The sequence below is a fragment of the Marmota monax genome, unplaced genomic scaffold, assembly GCF_021218885.2.
Source record: "Marmota monax isolate L192 unplaced genomic scaffold, Marmota_monax_Labrador192_F-V1.1 WCK01_AAM20220418_F8-fsc00063, whole genome shotgun sequence".
NCBI classification, from domain to species: Eukaryota; Metazoa; Chordata; class Mammalia; order Rodentia; family Sciuridae; genus Marmota; species Marmota monax.
In genome coordinates this window covers 4,163,619-4,184,516 of record NW_026693726.1, presented here as the reverse complement: position 1 = coordinate 4,184,516, position 20,898 = coordinate 4,163,619, and the positions used below count along the sequence as shown (strand labels likewise).

At 39.0% G+C, this 20,898-nt stretch overlaps 1 protein-coding gene across 6 annotated transcripts in view; it reads right to left on the bottom strand.

The window, feature by feature from the left end:
* The window catches only part of Eya1 (EYA transcriptional coactivator and phosphatase 1), a 315,245-nt gene extending 295,439 nt beyond the window's left edge, over positions 1-19,806 (bottom strand). Inside the window, exons 1-2 of one of the 6 annotated variants that reach the window (XM_058584409.1) lie at positions 19,513-19,806; positions 8,502-8,609 (exon numbers count right to left, since the gene is read on the bottom strand). In XM_058584409.1, the coding sequence (XP_058440392.1) occupies positions 8,502-8,534 (33 nt within the window). In that variant the 5' untranslated portion in view covers positions 8,535-8,609; positions 19,513-19,806. Of the gene's footprint in view, positions 1-8,501; positions 8,610-19,512 lie in introns of those variants that run through there. The other 5 variants (XM_058584408.1, XM_046460578.2, XM_058584407.1 and 2 more) reach the window with 5 other exon arrangements.
* Between the last annotated feature and the right edge of the window lie 1,092 nt (positions 19,807-20,898).

Sequence of the window (20,898 nt, the reverse complement as noted above, 5' to 3'; positions counted from 1 at the left end):
TGGGCCATCCACCAAGTAGAAAGAAAGATTCTGGTCATGCATGGGTCAACATGAAGTCCCAACGTTGGAGCCTTTTACTCATAAAGAGAGAGAACTATGTGCAACTGTCGCTGCCTGCTCATTTACACCTGCTCACCATGATTGGAACTCACAGGCCTCTGGACATGATGGGTGTTGGATCCGAGGTAGAAAAGGAACAGTGGGTCTCAGTGGTCAGAGACCCTTTTTCTTTTTTCCAGCATCAGTCACAAGCAATTTCCATCTTTGTCACACTCCACTTGTTCAGAGCATATGGACCAAGTGAGCTACACCAGAACACAAGATGTTGGCCAGCTCAGATAAACAAACGTTTACTAAGCGCCTGTGGAGGGCTTGACATTGTGCTTGGCCCTGGAAATATAAACATGTCACTGTCTTGGCTCTGGAGTAATTTTCCTGTCTAGGTTTTATTTTTTACATAAAATACCCAACTGCTAATACAACCTGGTGCCTAATTTGAACTTTGATGGCCAGTCCCTTTCAAGCTCTCAGATCACATTCCAACCTGGCCTCTTTCAATGTGACCAAACCAGTGTTGCCTATTTAAATAAAAAATCCTGCCTATTTCCTTCCAGCACAGTCTGACATCCCAAGTCATAATTTCATCCTAATCCTGCAAATGTGCATCCATTACATCTAAATTAAGAGATAGTACCTTGTCCCCCAGTCAAATACGTTTTAATAACAGCTAGTATTTTTTAAGCACTTTCCATGTGTGTGCCGGGTATATTTGGGATACTGTTAGTAGTAACGACGAGAAGCGTTCCCATATGTCAAGCAACATTCTAAGCACTCTTACATAAGGAACCCCATTCATTCTTCATGAATCCTCTGCAATCATTGTCCCATTTACAGACATAGAAAGTGGCTCAGGGGAGGCACCATGCAGACCTGCTCAGGGGTGAGCATCACAGCTCAAATCTGAACCCAAGGAGTCGGGTTCCAGCATCTGTGCTTTTATTCACGGTATGCCCTTCCAGTATTATTTCTAATCACACAATCATGAAAAGAAGTGCTATTATCCATGCTCTACAAATGAGGAAGAACTGAGGCTTAGTGAGGTTTAAAAACTTGCCCAAGACTAGAGCAAAGACTAAAGCAGGTCTGACTTGAAATGTTCTGCCCTTTCCAAAACAATGCCCCTCTGGGCTTGGCACCAGTGGCTGTACGTATTGCTTCACAAAGTATTTTGGCCTATGCTATCATATTTCTTCTTCATGGGCACCCAATACTATAGACCTATTATTGTCTCTATAAAAACTAAATTGCGGCTCATAAGTTGAAATAGATTTCTTGAGGTTATTTGTTGAAAGAACCTAGATTCAGCATTCAGAAACCTAGTCAGGGTTCTCTTCAGTACCTCACAGTGAGTTATTATCTGTTTGCTATGTTATTATCTGTTTGCTATTCACCCTCTCCTAGGTGAATAGCAATTAGATCACCCCAGCTCTAAGCCCTACCACCTAGTGCTGATAATGCAAAAGACTGTGGCTCCAGACAGATCAAGGGTGGAAATCTAGCATATTAGGGATATGGCTCATAACCAATAATCAAAAAAAGAGTCTTAAGCATTAGAAAATAATTATGCACATTCATTATTAGATTTGTCCATCAAGATGGTTAGAGTGGGCTCAGGAGGCTGAGGCAGGAGGATTGCAAGTTCAAAGCTAGCCTCAGCAACTTAGACAGGCCCTAAGCAACTTAGTGAGACTGTCTCCAAACAAAAAAAAAAAATGTAGGGAATGTGGCTCAGTGGTTAAGCGCCTCTGGGTTCAATCCCTGGTAGCAAAACAAAAAAGAAAATAGAAAAAGATGGGTAGAATGTAGGTGATGCATATCTGTAAGACAAGGAGGTGAGACTACAACTGTAGTTTCAAACTGGTGCTTCAGTGATCACAACCTGTAGGGTTCCCCAAGGTCCACAGTAGGCGTGTGAACCTTAGAGTTCGGCCAGCTGCTTCTCTGAGAGCTTCTGTGTTTCTGTTGCAGTTCCTGCTCCATCAGCCACAGAATCATGACCCATGCATATCCAGAGTCTTTCTTTCCACCTGGTAGATGACCCAGTAATGTGCAAAACATAGTGATCAGCCAGGACTGTGCAAGGACAGCCAGGAAAAACCAGTCTATAAACAAAGAGAGGAGAGAAGAAAATGTGCCGAAAGAAACAAAAATAAAACTGTGTGGGTTCCATGCATACTTTTTATCTTAAGTCTTTTGTTTGCTTAAGCCAGCTCATGGTAAGTTTCACTACTTGCAACCACATAAACCAAACTTATTCAAATTACTGAGCTGGCAGAAGGATAGTCAGGCAAATAGATAAGGTTTTAGGCCCTACATACTTATCATTCTTTGTTATGGGTTGAATTATATTTCTCCAAAAGGATACATTGAAGTCCAAAGCCCAGTGTTTATAAACATGATGTTATTTGGAGATAGGGTCTTTGCAGAGTGATAAAGTTAAAGTTATCAGAATTATCCCTAATCCACTATGACTGGTATCCTTACAAGAAGAGATACAGGCATAAAAGAGGACACATGTCACCATGTGACAATGTAGGCAGAGATAAAAGCAAGCAAAGGAAAGCCAAGGATTGCTGACACACCATCCGAAGCTCAGAAAGTAAAGCCAGGACTTCTTTGGAGCATGGCTCTGTCAACACCTTGGCATAAGACTTCTAGCCTCTAGAGCCATGAGACAACAAATTTCTGTTATTTGAAGGCACCTAATTGGTGGTATTTTGCTATAGTAGCCCTAAGAAACCAATGCAGGTTTTATGGTTTGAATATTAAGTATCCCCCAAAAACTCATGTTGAAGGCTTGATCTCCAATACAGCAATAGTCAAAGGTAGGCCTTTGGGAAATGATTGGATCATGAGGGTCTGACCTAATGAGGATTAATCCACTGAAGGATTCATAGCTGAATTAACTATTGGCAAGTGGTAAAAAAAAAAAAAACAAAAACTAGGTATAGCCTCCTTGGAGGGAGTGCCCTTTGGGACTATATCTTGTCCTGGGTCCTTTTGTCACTTTCTGTTTACCGGCTGTCATGAGATAAGCAGCTTATCCCCTCCACACCATTCCACCATGATGTTCCACCTCACCTCAGGCCCCAAACAATGGATTTGGCTGAACATGCCTGAAACCATGAGCCAAAATAAATCTTTCCTCCTTTAACTTGTTTTTCTCAGGTATTTTGTCATAAATACCTGAGACTTAAAAAGATAACTTAATACAGTAGGTTTCCAATAAGATCTTTCTACTTTAAGAAAATAAATGGAGGGAAAACACACTGAATTCTATGATTTTAAACTTAAGTAATCAAAAAATTTCACTTATCTAAAAATCTCATTCACGTTAAAGCTGAATAAATGAAACTGATTTAATTTATAATTTCCTTGTTAGTTTGACTTACAACGTGGGTTGTATTTCTATAATTATTTTCAGTGACTTCTACTAAAAAAAAGTACATCTTTCTGTTAATAAAATAATTATTGAATTTTTTCCCTTTTGGTAAAAAGTCATGTTTATTTCTAGAATCTCCATGTATAGGAATATGACACACACACACACACACACACATACACATTTCATTTAATGATTTTCTTGTGAAACCAGAATCTCAGAAGAAACTGTTATTAGCATTTCACATTTATTAATTTAAAGACACTCAAGAGGCAGACTTGTGCAAATACAATGAAGCCCTGAAGTATCATTATTCCAAGAAGATCTAAAATACCATCATTCCAAGTTTTTGAGATAAAAAGTAATAACTATCTGCTACTATGGTAAAGTGCTCCCTTTAATGTCTTGGAATCTAATTTCTTCCATTTCTCCCACGTTCCACCTGAAAATACAATAATCAAGCACATATAATACTGGTGTTTGTAATGCCTGGCACAAGCATAGTGGTTGTTTTTTTCAATTTTTATTGCAGACTTGCAGGTGGTCAGATAATTTTTTATCCATGACCACACTTTCAAGAGATGTTTCCAATAAAAAGTGCATTACTCGATTTGAATCAAATGTATGATATGTCAAGATCATTGTATTGTCTGGAGCAACTAATAAAAAAAAAAGTGCAATAAAGGGTTGGGTGTAATGGCACATGCCTGTAATCCCAGCAGCTCAGAAGGCTGAGACAGGAGGATTGCGAGTTCAAAGTCAGCCTCAGCAATGGTGAGGCACTAAGCAACTCAGTGAGACCCTGACTCTAATAAAATACAAAATTGGGCTGGGGATGTGGCTCAGTGGTTGAGTGCCCCTGAGTTCAATCCCTGGTACAAGCCCCCCCCGCCAAAAAAAAGTACATTAAAATTATATTGCACTTTTCAGTCTTCAAAGAATTTTTAATGGTCCCCCATTTGAACTCCAAAATTGTAATTTTAAATAAGAGAAGACAAATATTATAATCTCTGTCTTAGAGCTGATGAGACTGACACTTATAATGCTGTCCCAAGTCATACAATTGGTAAAAAGTGAAACCAGGTCTTCTGACTCCAAATCTAATGTGGTCGCAAGGTTTGGGTTATTGTGCCATGGGTTTATAAACTGCAGGTCTTACAACTTCAAAAAGAAGATACAGTGACTTACTTTTAATTGTCACTTATTTTTTGAAGATCTCATAGATGCTTTTTTATGTTGACACAATTTCCTTCTAGAAATTATTAGAAACTAAAGAAACTGAGAGATGCAAGCATAGCCTGGGTCTTTGATGTTTGTGCCTCTGAGGTGTTCACCTGCAACCAGGACAGCCACTGAGATTTCAGTGGATCTACTGCCTTGTTTTGGGAGAGCAAAACAATGTCATCCATGTGGGCACTCCCAGAGAGGCAAACTGGGGCACTATGAACTATGAAAGATATGATGTGACGTCCCCGCAACCTCCTCTTCTACACTATGTGCTATGTCCTCATGAAGCCAATTGAGGAGAGGATAGAATATAGAAAATCGCAAGGGTTATTTCCTCTTCCCCAAAGTGGGAGACACATAAGCAGAACATTCAAGAATAAGACAGACAGAATTTCTGATTTAACATTTTGGCCCAGTGTTATGTCTAACTAGGATCAAAATAATAAGCTACTTTACTTCTGTTCATGGTCCCTGAACATATAATAGACATGTTTCCAGAACTCTGCTAGGGATCAGGGCTACTTTATGGGATCAGGGCACTTTTCAATGTTCACCTATTTAGCCATTTTTTTCTCCTTAAAATGTTATGAACCACGTTAAAAATGTTAGTTTCAAGCTGGGTGCAGTGATGCACACCTGTAATTCCAGCTATTCAAGAGGATCACAAGTTTGGGGTCAGCCTGAGCAATTTAGCAGGACCCTGTCTCAAAATCAAAGATAAAAAGGGCTAGGAATGTAGCTCAATGACAGAGACCCCTGGGTTCAAACCCAAGTACCCTCCACCCACACACAGAAAAAAAATGTTGGCTTCCACTTTCATATTGATCTATAGTAGCCCAAGATTAAAAATGAGCACACCGTCATTTAAGGGCTTCCACAATTGCCATCTTCATCTCCCTTGAAACCAGCTGTCATGGGGCTAAACACTGATGGCACTCTCACTAGCCTCCTAGTCAGAGGAAACATGAGGGGCATCACTGCCCCCTCCCCATATCATCACATGTCTACCTACAGAGCAGAGGAAAACACACACACACACACAGACTTGAGAAAGACCCCTACCAGAGGCCATGGAGAGTCATACTATAGCACATGTTGAACACTGCAGGTGTTTTACAAACTGTCATTGTGTTGAAAAACCTTCCCAGATGCATTCTTTTTTTAAAAAAAAAAATCATCTTCCTGATGAGAAAAATCAAAGCATTACTCTCAAGAATAAGCCCAGAGAAGCAAGTGTTAAGTCTCACTAAATGAGGTACAATCCAGAACCATCAGCAGGTGTAACTCCGTGAGCAAGAAAGGAAGAGTCATCAAACAGTAAAGCTGGAAAGGACACTAATTAGGTTACACAGATTTCACTCTCCTCATTTTACAGATGCAAAAATCGAAGTTTCTCAGAGAAGTGCTTAGAATATATTTAATATTTTTTTAAAGAATACATTATGATGGACACTACTCATCGATAGAAAAGAACAATCTCTTGATATCTGCAGCAACATTGATCAATCTCGAAGATATAACACTATATGAAAGAAGCCAGAAACAAAAGAAGACACAGAATGAGGACTCAGTGTCTATGATTATTTTGAACAACAGGAAAAACTGATCAAAGGTGAAAGGGATTGGAACCATACTTGCCCGTGTGCCAGAGTGGGCACTGCAGGGACACGGAGTCAGAAAGGGCACAAGAGGACTTTCTGGGATGATGCGGGTGCTCCTTGAGATAGGGTTCAGGTTACATGGTTATATCCACTTGTCAAAACTGAACAGTTAAGATTTGTGCCTTTCAATAGTTTAACAGAGGTGCTGTTAATGTATCAAGGTGCAACATATTCTTGTGTTCACTCTGTATAGTTGAGACATTTTATAAGAAATAGCCTTGAAAGACGAATGTGAGGAGCAAGGGCAAACTTGATCATGTTTGGAAACATAAGCACTTTGGGTACTAGTCCAAAAAACATTGGATCCTTTTTTCCTGAGTCACCTTAAAGTTTTTAGCTAAGTTCCAGGTACTCTTCTCATCTTGAGTCTCTTTCCCCCACATTCCTATGGGAAAGAAAAAACCTGCCAGGTGAAGGATGGAGTCCTAAAGAGCCCACCGGAGGCCTCCACACAGTGACCTCTGAAGAGATGGCTGCTGTATGTGGTTGAGCGGGCAGGAGCCAAATCTCCAGGAAACAGCTTCTTCAAGCAATGCCACATGGTGTTTGCTCTCAAGAAATATTGCTCAAGAGTTTTGTGTCCCTAGGACAGCCACCTACCTTTTAAGAGCAAATCTGCTTCATTCTCACATAAACAAACTAAAAGAAGTAAATGATAAGCAATGGCCCACTAAACATGTCAAGGTAAATTCTCTTAATCTTTACATTTTTAGCTTAATACTCTCAAATATTAAATTCTTCATTCTTAAATTATAATGGGCAAAATATGAAATACCAGAAGAAATATTGGCAACATTTCTTTGCAGATGTTATTAAATTTGTGGGTGATTTTCCAACACATCAACTTGATTTCTAAGAAGTAAAGTTACGTGGAAGGTGGCAGTAACTATGAGGTCATTCATGAGCTTATTTTTAATTTATTTTATATATACTACAAAAGAATTTTCAATATAATAAAATCAAATATCACAGAGCCATCACAGGAGTTTATACAAACTAACAAACTAAAAGGGCTAAGGATGCTCTTTCTATTTAGGGTATAAGCTACACTACGCAAAGTGATCTCAAAGTGGTTGATGTGAATTATCTCACAAGATGACTTAGAGGATCCATAAAATAGCCTCAGTAATTGCATACACTATGACTGTGAAGCTACCATGCTAGCATTGGACTATTTGTGATTAAAATCCTCATCCATTAGCAGTTACTGCTTATTGCGGAACACCAATGGGTCTTGTAAAACACACATTTACAGGAACCACAACAGCATTACTAAAGATCACCCTTTGGGCTTGTGATAATTCTATTGTGAACAAAGCCAAGCTAGGAAACCTTCTGTCTGAAAGCATCAGATCTGAGCAGAGAATCTGAAAAGGAAAGTCACATGCCACCCCAAATATTGATATAGACATTTTCCAAAGAAATAACTTTAACTTACTGAAAAAATGGTTTTAAAAAATTAAATTCACTGAATTGGTCAAGTTCTAAATAGCTCAGAAGTTACTTATGAGATCACCTCTAATCAGAAATAGTCATTTATGAATCAAAGAAAACCTTTCTTTCTGATATGAACTTGAGGAAAATTTCAGAATTCTTTCTTGTCTGCTCTCAAGATAAACAAAAAAAAAATATATAAACTACAGGTTTCTTGACTCAAGAGTCCATTCAAGAGTTCATCTTCAAGAGCTTTATAATGTTTTGAACAACCAATAAAAAAAAATTAAAAAAAAAAAAAAGAGTTCATCAAACCGTGAAACTTTACAATAAACCACACATTTTTAACTCATATCCACATACGTTCATAAAACAAATACAAGGTAAGTCAAATGTAGACATTAATTTCAAGTTTCGTGAGACAAATATGTTTTCCCTGAGGCCAGGGAACATGGAAGCCCTAAAATTATGTTATGCATATTGGTGTAATTACATAATACGAAAGGTTGGCTTTTTCCTCTATGTCTCTCCTTTTGATAACTGATACCTCTAAGAAAAGATAGAAATTAGGTTAGGCTGATGAAACAGTGCACTACTTAATTCGTAAAGTTTAAAATCATTAAAAATTGGTAAAGTGCTTTTGAGAAATTTCCAGACGCTCAGGTTACAACAAAAATAGTCATTACGATTTTAAAAGTAATAATTCTTTCCTTAGGACTGACATTCTGTTTACTTACAGACTGTCCATTTATCCCCCGGGGGTCTTCCATTGAAGACTTCTTCTTCTGAATTATATATGGGCTATTAGCTCCACACTTCTTCAAAGGGCTCCAACGCCCCTGCACCTGTGAAACACAGAGCATCAAGCAGCCGTATTAATTGTGGAGTATGAAATTAAGAGCTGTTCTGTTCATCTGCAGCTTTCCATTGACTAGCATGTATACACAAGTCAAGAACGCTTACCTTCATTGAATGAATCTTTAAAATAAATATTATGGGCTCACTGTTTATCACAATTTACATGAGCCAAATGTGGCCAAATTATAGCTCAGTTGTGCCTGCTGTCAGCAGCTGCAGCCCAAGAGGAAAAAAAAGAGAGATGAGGGAGGGCAGCTAAAGAGCTTTCCACATACATTATTTCTGAGACAGCAGTACAGAGCTTTTTTTTTTTTTCCTCTCCCCCTGTTCTTTTTGCTTTTTGAATTCAGTTTCTCCCTGCTATCTATCAATGTCAATTGTCCCACAATGCAAAGAGGAAATACTAACAAAGAAATATGATTGTAGTCTGAACAAGGATGAAAGAGAGAACACTAGGGTTGAGTGTTTTACCCTCAGGGCACGGATATTATTAGACTATTTCTTAGCAAGTTTACATTAGGTCACAGTTTCACGGTTGATCAATTCTGCACCTTCAGAGACTCAACACCTTCAGGAAGAATGGGTTTGGAGGAAACTTTAAAGCATGGCCAATAAATGTAGTATGCAAGATACATTCTACATTTAACTATTTTCAAAAAAAATTGATAATTTGGCCATCTAGCTGCCCATTCTAATTTTCTAACTTTCAGAATTAATTTTCATGTTCATGCTCATATGAGAAAACCCAAATATACTCTAAGGTTTTCGTACTTAGGCTTGACAGCTGAAAAATCATTCTACCAGTCTCACATAAACTCCAGCGCACAAATGTAAATATGCATTAAATATACATATAATTTTAAGCAAAAAAGATACAATCTTAATATTATCCAAGATGAAACTGCACAACAGAGAACAGGTAGTTGTTTAACTTTAGTATCACTTATTGTGAAGATATTTGAATTTCTAAATGCCAGCATAGTAGGAAACCCATAATAGTAGAATTCAAGGGATCTGAATTCTGGTTCTGACTCTTGTTACTAAAGAGCTAAATGGTCTCATATAAATTACATAGGCTCTAAGAATCTCAGTTTCCTCATCTGTAAAACGAAAGATTTCAAATGAATAGTGTCTTACAGCTTTATATTTCATATAAATATTTTATATTTTATAATGAACATAGATTTGCTTACATAAATACTTGTAAAATATTCAAAGCATAGCTCATTTGAAAAGTAATTTTGGAATACTGGAATAATTCTCACATTCATTTTTCTCACAATTATCATAGATGCAAAACATATGCCTCATCCTTTTCCCACACAAAAGTGATGCTTCTTGAACAATATAAGACTCATATTCTTACGATATTGAGCATCCGTATTGAAGTACTGTGTTTTTCAAATTTTACCAAGAAGTGATTTCATAATTTCAAGTTTTAGGAGTAAATAAAAGTCATATGGATACATTTATGTTTGTTAAACTGGGTAAACAGAATATCTTGAAATGCACAAATTTCAAAACTGAATCTGAAAACTCACCAACATTGCTTTTGGAGGATTCTTTACCTAATTAGGAAAAAGATGTTACAGAATAAACTAGACTTTTTTCATTGCTTTACTTGCTCTCCAGAGGCACATTAACTTTTCCAGGCACTAAGGTGGAACTTTCAAGTAATGACAATAATCCTGCCTTACAGTGGTAAAATGTTTCACAGTTTACACAGTGCTTTCACATAAATTTCCCATAGTACACCTATATAAGGAATCACAAACTCCAGTCTCAGTCCTCACAGAAGGGAACAGGCCTAAGACAAAGACCCCTCTGATTTCCCATAAATTCCCATCCTCTCCATACCTGTCCTGAGAACATGTTTCAATCAAAACCTGTATATTTGATATTCCAGGATTATTTCCCATGTGTTTCTTTTCCATATTTCCTTATTGAACTTACTGAACAGTTTAAGGTATTAAGAATGGTCAAATTACATGAGCATGAAAGATATTTCATTTGCAATTTTATTTCTGCTAAAGATGAAACTATTCTGTACTAAATAGCATGTTTGTTATTGTTTCCTGGTCTAAAAAGAAAAGTTGGAGATTACTGGGAAGTCAAAACAGTCAGCACTCATCTACTTCAGGTAGATGTCTTCAGTAAAAAAGACTACCATTCAAAAATCAAAAAATCACAGAGAGTCATGGACTTTATTTACAAATCCTCCCCTGCTTGCTAAATCAGCATAGTTGTTTCCAGATTTCTACATGTCAATCCAAACCATGAAATATATGACATGACTGAGCCTACTGATATTTAGGAGCCTGTCTCTGGCAAACCCTTAATTCCTTTGCTGGACTTGATCTTTCATGGTTTATAAATAAGCCTGCTTCCATTATAGCACTTATCTAGAGGGACTGCAATTATTTCTTTACCTGTCTCTTTGCCTCCCTGCAGCTCAATGAGGCCTAGGACTAAGCCTTACTTTCTTGTCCTGGTCCCACATGGCATTTATTAAATATTTTTGAATGAAAGAATAAATGAATGAGTGAATGAATGAATGTTGTTAATACTTGACAATTTTTGAATACACGTAAATTCTTAGCTAGAATTGGCAGTTAAATGGTAGTACTATTATTCAATTAACTTCCAAGGCATCCATCAACTTTCTGACCCTAACCATTTGTTTTAGATATCCTATGAAACAGGCTCACTCTAAAAACAAGTGACTTGATTGATGTCCTACCTACCTGTTGACCTACCTACATATAGACAATGGCTATTCACAATACTGTATAGACCTACATATAAGCACATAGGAAGGTCCACTTAGAGGTGGACTTGCCAGGCTCTCTGTTTAAATCTAGCAACGGTTCCTAGAAAAGAAGTATAAGAATGTCCAGGAAAGTTATGTTTTAGGAGATTCATGGGAATAGCAGAGGCTAGAGCCTTGGTATCAGGAGTTCCCAGGAGGGAAGTCTAGTAGCCATTATCCATTTAGAGACCATCCCTACACTTACCCTGCCAAAGCAGATAACTGAATTAATCACCCACTTGTGCATTTACCCAAAATGGCCAAATCCTTTATTTATCCCCTCCTGAGTTAACCATAACAGTACCCTGCAAAAATAGGTGCCCCTTAGAATTGTACACAGTAGAATCCCACATTTTATTGGCCACTGAAGTGCAAGGTTCCCTCATCAAGTGACAAGGGTCTGAGAGGCATCCTGGGGCCCTGTCTACCAAATCCAAGACTCTGGACTAGTTACCACTCTGAGCATACAGGAAAAGCCTAGAAGCATCTTCCTGAAATGTACTTCATCATCTCCTTAAGTACAAAGAAAAGATCAACTAAGCAAAACATTGAGACATAGCTGTACAGCATTAAGCTGGGCATGCATTTACATAGAACTCAGCTCTTCATATTTTCAAGCTGCATAAGACCACCTAAGAAGTTGTTTTTTTGAGGGCAGACAGTAGCAAGCAGCCCTTTCCAAGGCTACTGCAGCCCACAGGAGACAGAGCAGGGGCCACCACAGCTCTAGGTGGGGGAGCCCCTGACCTGCATTCAGCAGTTGATGCCCAGGCATCTGCTGTGAGAATTCAGCAGGTAGCAAGAAGAATGGTAGCAGTCTTCCCAGGGTGAGGAAGGAAGGAGAAGTGATGGTCCATTTAAACTGGGCTTTTCTCTGCCTGAGGAAACTATGCCTTCTCCAATCTTCCAAGAAACCCAGCTGGGGGGTCCAGGGGAGGAGAGGTCACTGCTAGTCTTTGCTGATGAAAAAGGAGACTTTAGAAAGCAAGGTTCTAGATCTGACTTCATTCTAGATTTGCTAACTTTGTTTACAGATTCACCTAACACAAGATTAATAGAAGGTTTAGGAACTTGCTTCCTTTCTTCCTGCCACTTGGGGGGAGTGTGGTGGGAGGGAGTTGAAATTAGTGAATATGCATTGGCAAATAAATAGTGGTAAGTAAATGTTAGACTTAAGTACTGTTAAAAACAAACTTTACAAAAGTAAACCAAGAGTACAATATGACAAAAGTTTGCAATCACACAAAATTAGTCTTGGGGGCCTAGAGACATTATGAAATTTGGTCCCAGTATATATACATATGTACATATATATATACATATTATAATTATAAAATATTATAATTATTCCAATAGAGATCAATGATGCACACCTGAAAGTAATATTTTATGTCCAAATGCAAGCAATAAGCCTACTGATTTTCCAAGTACAAAATACAGAAACTTTAAAGCACATGAGAAAAAAAACATCTATTCTGAACATTGCTACCAATCTTTCTCCCCAATGGTACAAACAGCTCTTGCTACTTAAAAAAAAAAAAAAAAGGAATTTAAGACCCCTGAACCTAAAGCTTTCCAAATTTAGTAAAACACACGTTCACCCACATAGGCACTATTCTTTTTCTACCCATCAGCTGAAGCCAGGCCATTGATAAAATAGCACCCCATCTTACATGTAAACATTATCTTTCTTTTATTTTAGTTTTATTTATCACAAATATCCTATTTTCAGAGCAAAACATTAGAAGAAGTTGGAATAAGTGTGTATACAACACAGATGTGAAATTAGATAAAGGGTCAACTCAGGCAAACCCTTGGGACAATCTTTCTAGATTGAAGAAAAATAGGGTGGAGGTAGATGTAGGGAGTAATGAGATTGGGAAAAAAATATTTCTTTTTTATTTTATTCATCATATGTGCTTTAATTTTTCCTGCTGTTTTTGAAAAATGGGTTATATTTTAGATGGCACATTAGTCATCTCTAATGAAGCAGAGATCCATCAGGCACTGTTAATAACTTGTGGCTCCTTGGATGGAAGAATATTTTCATTACAACACACCGTCTCTTTACTTTTTGCCTTCTCACCAAGTGTTGAGTTCTCTAACATTCCTGAGAAATAGAAGGAAACTAGTGATTGAACATGGCTTTATGGAAAAGAAAAGGGCCATTCTAAACTATGTCCCCAGAAGACTACAACTACAGATTGAATAAACATATCAAATCAAGGGGTATCTAAGAACATTTACTAACAGAAGTCTGCAGTGAAATGAACCATTGGATAAATGACCTCCAGAGAACTGCTCAACTCACTATTCCATGGCTCCAGGAGCCACAAGCACTGTGTCTGTCACCTCGCCTTTGCTTTTCCCACCTTCTTTAGGAAATTTGGTTATATCAGGCAAAATAGAGATCAGGCATACTCAGGAGAATCACACCCCAAACTCCTATACACATTGGTCTTTCAAAAGGCAAAGAAGCACATCTCAAGTACAGGAGTTATTTCTGAAAACTAATTTGTTCTCTATTCTGGTGAAAGTCTTTCATAGCTGGAGATGTGGTTTTCATAGAAGCAAATGTCTAGACCAATTTTCTTTTGTAGATTTTCCACTTGCTAGTACTGCTGATTTAAAATTTTAAATATGAAACCTAACCAATCCTTTACAGAATTTCTAAATATAAAATATGACAATTTTTAATTTTTGAGCAACACACAATTGTACCTATTTATGGGGCACAATATAATATTTTGCTATATTTATACATTGTGTAATGATCAATTCAGCAAATTACCATACCCATCCCCTTAAACATTTATCATTTCTTCATGGTGAGATCATTTTAAATCCTCTCTTCTAGATTTTTTTGAAATATATACTATATTATTATTAGCTGTAATCACCCTACTGTGCAATAGAATTGCTTTCACCATCTGTGACTTCCTTCTAACTTCAGATGAAGAATGGGAGGCAATTAGACAATCGAATGAGCTGACACTAATTAGGAAAATGATGATGTGTTTACTTGGTAACCAAAGTTATATTAAAATGATATTTTCAAGAACATTAGGCCTACAAATTATTTTATTATAGCACTTACTTCATTAACAATGTTAGGAAAACTCTGAATAAATGCTGATTGACAGTGATTGGTGACACACTCATGAGAGATTTGAGAAACAGTGTTATGTTATCACTGCATGATAATCACAGCCCTATAAATCCAATAGAAATTCAGGCATCCAAGAGAAAATATTCTAAAACACAATATTGCAGAATAAACATCTGAAATTTCATGAGGTTGGTATAATGATTGTGCTATGTCTACTGAATTTAGGGCATCACTAGGCTCCCTTCTTTGGTTTTTGTATACAATGTATCAGAAATATTTTCTCAGCCTATTAGAACCTCAGTTTCAGTTTAAAAAATAAATGCTCTAGAGTGACTAGTGAAACCAAACAAGAACCTAGCTCCATTCAGTGGTTGTTTGCTGCTGTCCAAATGAAGTAACTACCCCTCAGTGATAAATATTCTTACTTTACTCAAAAGGAAAAAAAAAGGAATGAAATATCTACTCCTGTGTCTAGAAAGATCCACCATCACACAAACACACCACAAAACTCTCCCATGATGGAAAGCTGAATAGGGGTTCCCGGGAACCAAGGGCAGGGGTGTGGATGGACTGCAGAGGAGCAGAAGGAACTTGATGAGGTTGAAAATGTACTATACCTTGAAGGTAGTGGTTTCATGGGTGTACATAATTATCAAAACTCATTAAGTTATATGCTAAATAAAATTGATTTTTTAAAAATATGCCACAACTTACGTTTTTTATGAGTTGTCAACCTCTTTTTTTCTAGAACCTTCAAGGAAGCAGCAAACCAATTTTACAGCGACTGGCTCCTTCACTGGGCTCAGTAACTAGCCCTTAGCCCTCCAGTTCAGACTGGATGTTAGCACTGACCTTTGTTCATCCACCAATACTCATTTCTAATGCAGGTGACATTTACTCATAATTGAATAAATAGTGCAGGTTCAACAACCAATAATGTTCATATTTAGGTGTAGAAGTGAAGAAGGGTCTGAAAACATATCCTTAATTTAAGAGGTGAGGATTAGAACACCTATAATGCTCTTTAATATTAAGATTCAAATGATATGTTTTGTTGTTGTTGTTGTTGTTTAGAATTTAAAACAGATTGGTCTAGTGTTCAGTAACACTCTGGGTCAAATTTGTAAAACACCTGTTCTGTCTTAGCCTATAATAAATTCAGTAGAAAATTATCAAAATGCAGCTTTATTTATAAAAATAAAATGAAAGTATATTTATTGCTCAGATTTATACCATGCCTTTCCTTCCTTCCTTCCTTCCTTCCCTCCTCCCTCCCTCCCTCCCTCCCTCCCTTCCTTCCTCCCTCCCTCCCTTCCTTCCTTCCTTCCTTCCTTCCTTCTTTCCTTTTTGCTGCTAAAACTCAAAAGCAACACCAACCATAGATAGAGGCATAGATGTCAATGTCCAATTCATTAGGTAACTTCTTTCACACAGGGGGCCCAAGTTCATTATTAGACCTTAGAATTAATGCATATTACATGTGTCAGTTTAGGAGGAACTAGATAATGAATGACTCCCTACTCTATTCCAGTACTGTCCCTCAGACCCTAGACAAACATAACTAAAATTTAGCAAAGCCATTTCCTCATTTCCTGGATGCTGACTCTTACTTTTAGTTGCTTCTTGACCAGAGTAAGGATTGCCTGATGAAGTCAGACTGCAGGAGTGCAGTCTCAGAGGCCAAAAAACCAAAAATAAAAAGACAGTAATGGAGAAAGCATTAAGCTGTCAGAAAAGAGGCACTGACTCAGGGTTTCTTTAGATTTCACTCTTTCCTTAAAACCAAAGTAAAACTTACATTAGGGCAAAGGTAGGAAGGATTAAGAAATCTGTCTCTCCTCAATTGCATGAGAAAACAGTTGATGGGTGGCGTAAGGTGATGGAAATATACACAGCATGGGATGTTGTGATGAAGCCACAGAAGGAAGTTGTGGAATTCAAATTTCCATCTAGGCAAAAATCATCTGAAACATCCTTGGCAGATAGCCACCCTGCTTCTGTGTGAACACTTCTAGGGATACAGATTCACCCTCTTGTCAAGCCATCTGGTCCTGAATTGGAAGGTTTCATCTTTAGGAAATTTTTCCTTATAGTAAACTAAAATGGATCCATCCAAGCCCTCTTTTCTAGGGTCATTTTTTCTTCTTCTTCTGAACTAATGAAAACATATTTTGGCATCTTCCTATTCAAAATATTCCTTGAAATCTTTGAAGATTATGATGATAGCCCCCAACAGTTCTCCTCTCTAGACACAAAATCTTATAGAACTTTTTAAAATGAGTTACTTTCTGATCTCTCTCCATAGCACATGACTGTTGATCAATGGCTTCTGGATCTGAACATTATTGACATTTTCTGAATTTATGGACACTCAAAGTCTCTTTGAATAATCCATTTTCAAGACATAATTTCTGTATTCCATATAAGAGGAATAGATTAATCCCTGTGAAATTCTCATCTTGTTAGCAGTTTCTGCCTGTCAAGCTCACTCTCATTCTCTTTGACTCAATGACTAAAATAATTCTAGTCTTGCATAGTATGCCAGCTTAAAAATCCATTCCTTTATCTTTCTCTTTTAAGTCACTGATAAAAGTGATGAAGGAGAAAACCAAACACAGAGCCAGTCTCAATGAATTGCAGTAAAGAAAAAGACTACTGAAGGACTTGAGGTAGGAGGATAATGATTTGGGTCTGTAACTCTGACACGGGTCAGTCAACTCTATAACCTTGCAGGGGGTTCTCTAAGGCTGTTTCTTCATCAGCACAATGATATAAATACCATTTCATAGGATGGAGAATATTAACAATGCATCCTACACATAGTACATGCTCAATAAATGTGTTCGAGTGGATGATATGCACTTGGTAAAGAGTGAAAGATCATAAAAGAATAATGCAATAAACTTGTCTCTAGTTTTTTGATCTAAATGTAAGTTAAATGCATAAGGACAATTAGATACTTTTAGAAGCTTCATTTCAGGTTAGTTACCAAGATAACAATTAGTAAAACAATATTGTAGTTTCTCTTTTTGCAAACATCCTGCCTTTTTCTTTTTTTATTTACCTGCTAAACAATCAGATTTGATTTTTTTTCATAGTTCTTACTTTGTAACATCTCTTAATTAGCATTGTTCTCTGCCTTCTCTCCAGGCCATCAGGTGTTCCTGATGGTGAAACATGTTAGAATGTGCTGTTTCCTGAGCAGGGAATGGTCTGATTCATTGTGATTTGATCTGACATCCAAGTTCTTTCTATTCTGGCCTCAGCTACCACCATCTCTCTCTCTCTCTCTCTCTCTCTCTCTCTCTCTCTCTCTCTCTCACACACACACACACACACACACACACACACACACTTCCTCATATATATATATATGTGTATATATATATATATATATATATATATATCACACACACACACACACACATACACCCTAGACCTCTTTTCCTCATCTGCTGCTCCACTCACATGCTAGAAATCTAGATGTCACTGGGGCCAACATCTGTCCTCCAAGCAAATGCTCCCTCCATTTAGACTACTATATGGTATCCAAGACTTATGCAGGCCATTCCTCCCCAAAGCCTCGCACACCTAGTTTGTTTTCTGTTTTTGTTTTGTTTTGTTGTTGTTTTCCCCTCTGAGCAATAATCACTTTGACTCAGGGTGATCCACCAGACTCTGCTTTCAGGGCAGAAACTATTTTTATCCATATAACATGTTGTCTGGAACACTGCACATCTTCCAATATCTACTGAATGAACAGCTCTGAGCTAGAGACACAGGACTGGGTGCTATGGACTCGGAACAGAGTGGAAGAATGCTTTCCCTGCCAACATAGACATCCCTCTCCTCCGTTGTCCCTGCACTTCTTACTCATAGTTGGGATTACTGATTCTTTTGAATGTAGAATCAATTCACACTTCCAAAGACTGATCTGAGTCCACTGCTCAACCAATTTTTTAAAGAAGCATACGTTTTATAAGGGGACTTATCTAGCTAGCATTAGCCAGTCTGTCTACCATGAAAAAAAAAAAAAAAAAGCGAGGTGGGCCTTAGTTAACACAGAAAGCAAAGAATATTGTTTATTCAATATGCATTATCCCCACCCACCCCAGTTCTATGGAAGATAAAGCAGAGAACTTGTGCTTATTTTTTCCTTACGTTCCTAATTATTCATGGAAATATTTCCCCCACATTGTCTTATGCCTCCAATTCATCTACTACTTCTTTCAGTTGGCCTCTTTGATTTGAATCAACCAAACCACTTCTGACCAAAGGAAGGAACTACCGGGGCCAGAAAGCGCTAAAAATAAATATCAGCTTGCCCCGAATGCCCCCCAAATGTTTCCTATTACTGGAACTTCGAGCGCAAGCACATGTCTAAGACAGCAATCACATCAAATAAGGCCAGGATGACTCCCCCAATCCCCCAACCCCTGACGTCCCAATCAGCCATCACCTTCCCGACGGAAAACAAACCAGCCCCAGACGCATCCCTCCACGTGCAGCGCCCAAATAGAGTCAGGCAGGGGGTCGACAGCGGCACCTCGCAACTGTTGCCCCCCACTATTGCGCGCGCGGCTGCACCCTTAGAGGTGACTTCTGATACCTGGCAGCCGTGCCCTCCACCGAAAAGGCGGCCTCGCAGGCGGCCCAGGCGGGCCCCACGCGGCGATCGCCTTGGGGACCCCGGATGCACCCCCTCCGCGGTCCCCGGGCGGCGCCACCGATAGCCTCCCTCTTCGCCCTTGGGGCCTCGGGCGTCCGCCGCCCCGGGCTCTCGCTGCTGCCTCGGAGCCCGGGAGTCAGATTTAGTTTCACAACAAAGTGTCCCCGTCACCGCAACTCCACTGGAGGCCGGAGCTGGCGGAGCGGCCGGGCAGGGGCGGGCTCGCGGCCGCCGCGGTGCGAAGGTGGCAAAAGGGCGCGAGGGGAGGGTGGTCAGCGACCAGGGCCCGGCGGCTGGACTTACTCGTGGCACAACTTCGGCGACGCGGGGCTGAGGAACCGGTTCTTCCAAAAACAAACCGAAAATGGGTAACGGAGAGGCCGGGGCAGAGCAAAGAGGGGTTCTGGTTGGGTGTTGAGGGCAAATTTCTTCCTCTGGCTTCCAGAAATTGGAGCCAGCGGTGGCTTTTTTTTTTTTTTCTTTCTTTCTTTCTTTTTTAAAACGCGCCGATGCCTCCGGGTCGAGGGGCGCCTTTTGCGAGGCTCAGGGTGAGCAGCGACATCAAGGCCGGCGGTGGCCAGGGGAGCCCTCTTCCAGTGCCCTAAGCACCCGCCCCCACCCCAATCCCTTCTTCCTCAACCCGACTGACTCCCTTCTGCACTGGAACCGGGCGCTCAGGCTGGCTGCCCACACCCCGCGGGGTGTTTAGGACGCCAGGGCCTTGCAGCGTTTTCTAAATGAAGGCTTCAGATACTGGAGGACTGTGGGGTTGGTTTGGTAACTGTGGGGGAGCTAGGTGTGAGAGGGGGTGGTCCTGAGGGGAATGGTGGGTGGAGTGACTTAGTACTATTTTTTTTTTCTGGTGGGGAAAGTAGGATATAAAAGAATGTACAGTCATCCAGAAACGTTAAAACTTCCATCAGTGATTCAAATAAATTTTAGAAGGGTATATACTCTTAAATTTTGCAGATTGGAAAACTGAGGCAAAGAATGGGAAGTGGGTTCCCCTGAAGTAGTACTGCTTGGCTTGGACCAAAATAACTAAGACTAACCCACTGTCCTTTTTACTAAACCTTTTGCCTTTCTTTTTATCAAGGAACCCTTTGGGAGGGTATTGGGTAGGGGGATGTTTTTGTAACCCCAAAGATCCTCTGCACCTTCGATTTAATAGGGGTTAGAGATAGTCTAGATTCAACGTGGAAAGTATTCTACATTGGATGAAGAAGCCATTACAGGCCAGTAATTTGAGATGGTCCTTCTTCAGGAACTTCCTCTTACTTGATTAGGGGATCCAATCATAAGCAGTGAAAGATATGCAAATACCTTGATGATTTGCTCTTATAAGAACTCATCATTCTCAGTGAGCATCAAAATGTTGGCTCTTCTCTCCCTCAAATGAAATTCCTTTTCTGCCCCTACTCAATTATTCCCATCAAATGAGATAATGTAAGCAAAGGACCTTGGAAAGCACAAAGCACAACATGAATGCAGGTATTATTGTACACACTCTTTCAAAATCATCTAGATCACACACTTTACTGTTGTCTCTATCTATCAAAGAGTGTTGACTTGAGCTAGATACCATGAAGTCAGAACAATGAGACTTAATCCTTCACCTTCAAAGACTGAGATAAAACCAACCAACACACAGGAAATAATTAGAAATCTTACACAAAGACTGATTTTTGA